General features: G+C 23.7%; 2 protein-coding genes across 9 annotated transcripts in view; one reads left to right on the top strand and one right to left on the bottom strand.

The window, feature by feature from the left end:
- The window catches only part of LOC126898553 (uncharacterized), a 31,651-nt gene extending 25,545 nt beyond the window's left edge, over window positions 1-6,106 (bottom strand). For 2 of the 8 annotated variants that reach the window (XR_007702302.1, XM_050672762.1), the window contains exon 1: window positions 2,219-3,022. Coding sequence is in view for 1 of the 8 variants with exons in the window: in XM_050672750.1 (XP_050528707.1) it covers window positions 2,219-2,289 (71 nt within the window). In the remaining 7 variants the exon portion in view is untranslated. Of the gene's footprint in view, window positions 1-2,218; window positions 3,024-5,975 lie in introns of those variants that run through there. The other 6 variants (XM_050672742.1, XM_050672732.1, XM_050672771.1 and 3 more) reach the window with 6 other exon arrangements.
- Window positions 6,107-6,239: 133 nt separating this feature from the next.
- Window positions 6,240-9,391, top strand: part of LOC126898318 (uncharacterized) — a 20,904-nt gene continuing 17,752 nt past the window's right edge. The window contains exons 1-4 of the mRNA XM_050672261.1: window positions 6,240-6,485; window positions 7,282-7,513; window positions 8,518-8,683; window positions 8,919-9,126. Of these exons, the coding sequence (XP_050528218.1) occupies window positions 6,413-6,485; window positions 7,282-7,513; window positions 8,518-8,683; window positions 8,919-9,126 (679 nt within the window). The 5' untranslated portion in view covers window positions 6,240-6,412. The remainder of the gene's footprint in view (window positions 6,486-7,281; window positions 7,514-8,517; window positions 8,684-8,918; window positions 9,127-9,391) is intronic.

The following is a 9,391-nucleotide window of genomic DNA, read 5'->3' as shown; positions in this document are numbered from 1 at the left end:
AATATATACTAATTATAATTATTAAATTTAGTATGAAATTGATATTTAATATTGTAATTTAAACGGAGAAATTATAAAAATAATAAAGAAGTTATATTTTGCTTTACTTTTACGTGTATAAAAATTTAAAGAGCTTAATACAATATTTTTCAATAAAAACTGTTTGTTACTATAAATAAATGCACTGGACTACAAGGAACTTTCATCAGAAGCAAAAATATACTTTTCTAAATCAACTTTTCGCATTGTTTTCAAATCTGCAATTAGACTTTTTCTATAACTTCTAATTTTCTTAATCACTTATAATGTTTAATATTATTACTAATTACACATAAAATAATAATTAAAAGAAAATAAAAATTTGTTTTCAAATTATTACTGANATAATAATTAAAAGAAAATAAAAATTTGTTTTCAAATTATTACTGATTTGATTATTAATATGTTAAAAATAAGGAAAATGACATATTTAACCTATTTTTTTAATCCTTTAAAGTTGATTTTTGTGAAAGTTTATAGGTAAAAAAAATGTATTTATTACCTTAATTTTTAGCTCAATTTGCAAGTTTGAAATTGACATCATTAAATAGAAAATTTTATGAGAATTAAAAAAATTGTATCGTTAAGATTAATAGGCAGTCAGGAAATTTTATAGCTACTATTTATAGTAAATTTATCAGAGTAGCTCAATATTTTATTACATTTATATCGAAATAGATAACTGAAATAGAATGATTACTATTATATCATTGCCTAATAACTTTTGGTGTTTAAAAGGATTCTACAATTGAAATAATCAGAACTTAATTAATTTTAATGATTTGCTTTAACTAAATGAACCAATCAAAACAAAGTTGTTAAAAAGATTTACTCAATTGAGCGTACTATAAAATTTGATTATAATTGTAAAAATCCATTGTTAATTTCTCCTAAATTAACAATAATTTTTTTTAGAAATGATTTATATAGCAACATGTTACCAACAAATTTGCAATATTATAGTCTAGTATAAGCACACACAAATAGAGTAAAAAATTTATTAAATTACAAAGTAAAATGATTTAATTTTGTAGTTGAAACTTATCATATCAAATTATAATATCAAACTTGATTCGTCAATAAATACTTTGAAAACATTAGAAATTAATGATTTTAATTGTCTGTATGGAGAACATGGGATAAGTAACTGTTTTATTGATAAATTAGAATTTTTTTTCAATTTTTGATGGTAATATCTTCAACTAAATACGAATTGTAGTCATTTGACGTATCGTTGAAAAAAGTAGGTTAAGTTAGAGCAGAGAAAATAAATGATAGTCACAAAAAAATATCTTCTCAGCTTAGCATCAAAACTAAAACATAAAATATAGTAAAATAATTTTAATATGAATAAGAAATTTCTTCTCGCAAAAGGCGATTACAGTGATGGGATCCTTGATCTTTATTGAAGTTATTGAATCTAAATGAATAAAAATCAAAGCAGTTGAAAATTTATTCTAACTTGAAAAGAATTAAGAAAAAATGCATTGCTATATGTGGGTTGGAACCTTATACCTTTAGCGCATAAAACACAAGTTTGACCGACTCGGTAACCGTACGTCGCTAACATCAATTGAAAAAATTGGCTATTTAAGCTAGTTTAAATGTCAAAATTATTTTTCTCGACTTCAAAAAGCAAAAAAATTTAAATAAGTTTAATTTTCTATGCTATATCAATTTTTTATTTATATAACATTTATGAAAATCTGTACTCCCCTTATCAGGTATTCATAAAATACAAAACCCAGAATTTTACACACAATAATAGCATATTTTTGAATACTGTAGTTATTTTTACCATGAAGACAAATCCAGATTGTTATAGCAATATAAATTTAATAATATAAAATATAAAATCGAGAATTTTTTCACGGAAATCGTACGTTTTTCTTTAACTTTGATGTCCGATTTCACCTCGTATACAAGTTCAGAGGTCAATTTTTTTTTTTCAAATTAAAGTATATTACATTAGCTTTAATTTAAGGTATATATAAAAGTGTTAGTCTTTCCGGAACATTTTCAAAAGTTAAGCTGAAAAAGTTAATTTTACTATAATAAATTAATACCTTCTCAGCTTCGCATCGAAGATAAAATATGTATTATTTTTTAACATCTTATATTTAATTATAGATCTGTATATAACATTATGTACTACTCTTAGTGGTTTGTATATACTTACCCTGGCATAAGAGCACCATTATTTTGACTAAAAATCTTCTTTCGTTCTAATTTATTATATTCTATTACCATTTTAAGAACTAATATAAAGTATTTTATTTTAATCTATACAAAAAGAATAATCTTTAAATACACAAAGTCAATCACATAATTCTTCTTGAAATTACGGAATCGCGATTTTAACATTTTATTTAAATACAATTAATTAAATTTTTTAGTATTCCTGTGTACGCACGCTCCAATTGTCTACAATTAACGTTAGTTCATAATGTGGAAATCTAAGATTATATCATCAAAAAATACAGGTTTAAACATTAAACAAACAACAAAAATTTTCATTTCATGATAGTAATACATTTGTATGTTGACAAGTATATAATAACGAAAACTTATTTTCAATCATTTTCTGATTGTACTTGAGTATGCTAGAACAGCTAGCGCTTTCTATTGAGTTTTTCCTAGTAAAGCATGACCAATTTTACTGTTTACATTATTTTAAGTAGAAAGTGAGTGAAGTGAAAATATTAGATAAATTATAAATACTACATGTAGTAAAATATTCCATACATTTTATTATTATTTTATTAAGTTTATTTGTCATAGTAGAGAAATCTAAAGACAAATTCATTTATTTGGTAACAAAAATCACTATACACTAATGCTACAACGCCAGAATATAGAAAAATCAATAATACTCAGAAGTAGTCGACACATTGTAACAAATATTACCATGAATATGGATTCAATACTGTAGTATTAAAACTCTCAGACTACATAAAACTTTTGCAGTAAAAATAAAAACAGACATATTTCATAAAATCACATCATATTATTATTATGTTTAAACTATCAAACTACTGAATAAATATTCAGTAGTTCCTTATACAAGTATTTAACACTGAAAGTACTGTAGACACAACCACAATTTTTTGATGGGAGAGTTAAATTTTATTTTTTAAGAAAATGAAATCAAAATAAACTTAATGAGCAAAAATTAAGCACATGGTTATTGTTATTTGAATTAGTTATAATTCAATAATCGCTTTTATTTCTCGTAACCTACCCTAGTTGTACTTTTGTGAATATATATGAACACACTCAGAGGTGCATCTAAAGAAGATTTTTATTATAATTTTGGGAAGGGGATCAATTATAATAAATCACCAGAGGACACAAATAGGTGGGTGATCCAAAACAAATCCTTTATCATTAAACTTTGGACATTAAATATATGCTACTTTACACAAATATTTACTATACTATACTATATGTAAATATTTTGATTATAGATAAAACCCTAAGTAGTATACTCATTATAATTAATAAAATATAATAAAAACACAGACTTGAGAAATGACAGAATATTAATTTTATACACACATAATATATTTACATATTATATTATATGCGTATGTTACATTACGAGTACTGTGCTACAATTATTATAACTGCTAAATGTTTATGTTAACTGCTGTATTGTCTCGCCGCTATATATTATATCATGGACATTCCAGAAATTTCCTTGTAGAATATTCGAGAACCTTCTTGCGTATATGCATTTTGTGTTACCTTTCCGTCACGAAGATTCTAGATTATTTCATAATCACTACAGATTGCTACTTCTTTTTCTCCCTCGTCTTGATCTCAACTACTTATCATTCCCGTATCCTTAATCTCCACACAATATACCACATCAACTAAACACATAAATTATAAATAGCTACATTATTTTTTTTTTAAAAAGAACTGGTTACTAATGTTTCTTTACCATAAAACTAAATTATTTTAGTATAAAACGTTTAACTGTCTTATCAGTAAAATATGGTAAGTTGGTTTTTGAAATTATAGGAGTTTTTTAATACTTAAGTAGACTATACGTTTTATATTTTTGTTGAAATTTTTTAAATAATAAAATCATTTTTAGAAGTATGTCAATAAAAAAAGGTCAATAAACGTAAAACCTGTTGTAATTGTGTAATATTTATTTTTATATTAAGATTTAGATCTTAGTACATTTTACTTATGAGCATGTTTTTGGTTTTCATGGAATTTATTTTCATATTAAATTTATCAAGTGCTCATGATAGAATTTTTAGCATATTTTGTTTGTTAGTTAGGGTTTTTGAAGTTGATGAAACTTTTTATTTGCCAAAATGAAGCAGATAATTAGATGCCAATTCATAATTTACAAATACAAACATTAGTAAAAGATTACACTATCCAATAATATTTTGATATATAATATTCATAAATTAATGAGTTACATAATTTATTTTTTAAACCTTTATATCGTGCCTTAGTTAGACCTACATTAGAATCCCTAATATGGGATATGTGAAATCCTTCGTAAGTTAGTTTAATCAAGTCATTAAAATTTAAATTTGCTCAATATGTATCTTTTAAAAAGACCGCAGTAGAAAAATCTACTAATACATCTTATAATATAAATTATAACTTATATACACCTTGGTACTCTGGTAAAAATCCGTCGTATTCTCGATATTTTCTTTATGTACATATTATTAAATGATCAAATCTCTTGCCCTCTACTCCTTTCACTTGTCTCAATCCATGTCTCCAATATTTTTCATACTCTTGGCCAATTTTCTATTTCATCTCAAAGGACATCTTATAGTTATAACACAATACTAAACAGAATATTTTTACCCCCATGTTTTACCTATCCATTAAATGAAGTAAACTAATTAGATATATTTAAACTCCCACTATACTGTAAAATATAGATGAATGGGGAAGAAAATATATGTTTCCTATAGCCACCCTAAAATCAAATGTTGGCTAAATAATTGACAAGTATACAAGTGTGCACCAGCAAATTACAAGTGTAAACTTGTCAAGCTATTGATTCCTTTTACTTGTGTTACATTTACCGACAATCGGCGGGAAAAATATACGCAAGTTTAAGTATAAGTAACTTGTATAAATAAGTGCTCATTTTTTCATTTCCATTATAAGTTAAATTTAAAAGACTGGTAATACACTGAGAATCAAATAAAATAAATGAAATATTCTACAAATATTTTTTTTTTATTCAATCAAACTTGATGGTAAAATAAATAAGATTTCTATTAAAAAAAAATACAGTTTTAGGCATAATGGATCATAGAAATTAATTTTTTTCACACAGTTAAAGAAAAAACTATTATTATTGCAAAAAAAAACACTGATTAGATTTTATATTTTTAAAATTGTTGTCTGTTCCGTATTTAAGAATCATTCTTTATACTGATTAAAATGTAAGTCTTTCTTTAAGGTAGTGATGCTGTACAAGTTGCGGCAGTGGTGACTAGTGTTGTGGTTAAGTAATTTTTAAATAGTGTTTTTAAAGATAAAATTATGTGTAGTGGTATAACATGATTAGATAAAGGATTTCCTCAAAATTTTTACCAGAAATCGTTCCCTTGAGAAGTCATGAGAGATCGATCTCTAGATTTCTATAACTAATGTTTCGTTATGGTCTAGTAGTCCAGTTTCTACTAAATACAGTGGCACCATTAATTTTTATACATATGTAAATGTCTATGAAAATAATATTTGTAACTATTTATTTGATAGTTGTTAATGTTATATTAATTTGAAATATTATTTATATATTTAATAAGTCAACTAAGTTTTATTATTCATTTCGACGCCTACATACAACATCAAGTAGATACATAAATACCAATGGTTCTCAGGACTGAGCCCAAGAACAAATAAAAATTAAATTACTTGCGGATCAAATATTTGGTACTTACCACTGGTAAAAAACAAAGGCCGTATGTTTCTAACCTTAATTTCCATCACTGATTAATATTAACATTTGCTAATATAATACATTTCTTTACACATGTAGAGTGATTGGGTTTGTAGCTTGCGATACGGTGCAGTGACTATCAAAAACTCCTATTTATCATGTGCGATATAGATAATTATTGATAACATTAACCTGTTGACGTGTGTCGTGATTTAGTTAAGTAACGACAAATTGTTTAAAATGTTATAATTTAAAATTAATATTATTTATATAATATTATTATTATTGTCTTTTCAATATTACTATTTATAAAATTAATTTACTCAAAATAATTAAAGTATCATTGTTTTTAAAACTACCCAGAATAATAATCTTAATTAAAGACTGAATAATGACTTATTAATGTTTTTAGTAAAATTAAATATTTAGAACGTTGAAATGGGGTTAATACAGTTATTAATAGTGTATATATTTCTACTACCATTTTTAATCTGTAACAGTATGAAAGACAGTAAGAATTTCAAACAATGTTTTCATATGTTAACTTTATTTTTATTTTTGAAATTCTGATATTGATGAACAACTCTTTGTATAAACACAGGTGTGTACTGCCCAAAAGGGCAATTGTTCAGTAGGCTAATCGAATTATTATAATCTGGGCTGACTATGCTAAATGCAGAATTTTTTTTTAACATTATGTAATGACTATTATTATTAGACATAACAAAGTTTTCGGGACTAAAGTATAATGACCTCTTGGCTATTTTTACATTTTAAGGATTACAATAATTTAGTTGTAAAAAAATTTTCTGAAATCCTATTTTTTTTAATAGAAAATGGTTTTAATTTTTATTATCTTTGGATTGTTTGCTTTCCAGTACACACCTGAGTATATATAACAACTTTCATTTCTTAACTTTCTTAAATCTTTAGATTGTTCTAAGAACTCTGCTTTTCTATTATTGTCATAATTATAAAACTTTCTTTAGATATAACATTTTCATTTTGATTATCTTCTTCTTCTTCGTGTTAATCCCAACTACTTGGAGTCGGCTACCATTATCCTAAACTTCTACTTGACATGATCTCCCACATCATCTATCTTCACATCAGCTGTCCTCATATTGCATTTTAATAGTATCCTATTTTATATTTCATTTTGATTATCTAAAAATTAAAAATACCACTTATTACCATTACATTCTAAAATCTTCATACAATTAATTTCATTTAATTTATATTATACTCTAAAATTATTTATTTATTTAAATTTATTTTTAATTACTTTAATGTTAAAATTGATTTAGATGTGTTCACAAATTTGAATCATACGGCTCAATTAGTTGCTCGATTTTCTCAACATCAAATACATGGCATCGTCATATTTTCTCAACATTCATCCATTGAAGATATTATTTTAATATCTATATCATTAAGTAATTTGGAAGAATCCTCAAACTGGTCATGGGAAATCAGAGAATTACCTGTTGACTATACAATTTTATATGATAGATGTTCTGATACAAATTTAGGAAATAAGTAATTATAAAATCTATATATTTTTATTATAAATTAAGAAAATAATTGATATTTAAATTATTGAAATTCATTTTTATATTACTAGTTAAAGAAATGTAAAATTATTAATTTTATCGGTATTTAATTGAATGAATTGAATCATATGAATCTGAGAAGTATTAATGTTATTATCGTGTTTCCTCTTTTCATTTACATTAAAATGATTTAATAAATCTTTTAAATTATTACTTTTAATAGTTACTAATGTAATTGCGAAATTTTAGTTAAACTATTTGAAATGGCTTGATAATATTTTATAGGAATTTTAAATTATTCTTGCTCCTCTCATTATAGTAACTTAACTAACTAATCTAATCACTTTTTTTCACTTTTGTTAAATTAAGCTATTTCTTTAATAAATCCTAGTTCTTTATCAAAATATATTTTATTCTACAGAATACTAACTAACCTGAAAATCATATTTCTGATAATCAATGAGCGTCATGTAGGTAAAACTAAAAGAAAAAAAAGCTTAAACTTCAAGAACATACTTGAAATATCAAATATCAGTTTATTGATATATAATCATTGTGATTATGTATTTTATGTTGTATTAAAACTACAAAAATGATTAAAAACATAAATAATTGTATAAATGTAATGTAAATAGAGAATATTTATTAAAAAAACTATTAATTCATGAGAAATTTGTGGTATATTATTTTTAATAAAACATTGTGTACAACTTGGTTTATTTCGAAAATCGTTTGAAGTATTTTCCTTAATTCTATTTACTTGAAATTTTCCCATATTTAAAAGTAATATCTTTAAATTAGTACATTTGTTGATTTTAAATGTGTATCATTGAAAAATATGGTTGAAATAATGATAAAGAAATAAAGAAACATACACAAAAAAAAAAATAATAATATTACAGTATTATAATGGTGTATTACATAGATTTTTCTTTTTAAGTAAAATTTAGTTATTTTCATATTATTATTAATTTACTTAAATTTTGTTAGAATTTTAGATTTTGATAATTCATTTGGCAAATTAACAATTGAAAATAATACAAAAATACAATTTTCAATATCTAAATCCATTTTGAACCTTATAGGACAGCAAGGAATTTGGCATAGGTCTTTGTTACTTAAAAATAATGGAAAAACTATTTGCTCTACTATTACGGTAAATATTTTTTTTTGTAGATAATGATAATATTATTTTTTTATAAGTAATTCAAAAAAATAAAGTGCATATTTCCCACACATTGTTAGTTGTTATTTAAAACTATCCAAGCTTAAATTATGTTTTTGGATATACATATTCATAGTAGTTCATTAAAAGATTGAATTTTATGTTATATAAGTTTTAACAAATGTATACAACATGTTTTTATTAAAAAAATTAATATATATTTTAGACAGTTGAAGATTCAGAGCTTAAAGTAGCTCAAGCTAAGTTCCTAAATAGGTTTTTTGGAAGCATTTATATAATTTGGGTTGGAATGTCAGAAAGTTTAATGGATGCCATTATTTATGTTAACTTAGAAGATAGAAAAAGTTTAAAACGTGAGGTAACTTATCATAACTGGAAAATTTTTTCAACTGATATTCTTGAAACTCATTCAGGTTAGTGAAAAATATAGTAATTATATTAATCTGATTAAATAATTAAAACTATACCTTAACAAATATTGAAAAAATTTCTTAACCAAGAATTTTTTTAATAAAATGTACACTGTAATATTTTAAAAAGTAACTAAATTATAAAACTTGTGTACTAATTACCATTTTGTAATTTTCCATAAAATATTTAAATATCTAATGTATTAGCTTCGATGCGAAGCTGAGAGGGTATTGGTTTTACTAAGATGTGTTTTTTTTTTTTTTTTTT

The sequence above is a fragment of the Daktulosphaira vitifoliae genome, unplaced genomic scaffold, assembly GCF_025091365.1.
Source record: "Daktulosphaira vitifoliae isolate Bord-2020 unplaced genomic scaffold, ASM2509136v1 Scaffold_1, whole genome shotgun sequence".
Taxonomy (NCBI): Eukaryota; Metazoa; Arthropoda; class Insecta; order Hemiptera; family Phylloxeridae; genus Daktulosphaira; species Daktulosphaira vitifoliae.
The sequence above is the reverse complement of the archived record's forward strand: the minus strand, read 5'-3'. Positions and strand labels throughout refer to the sequence as shown.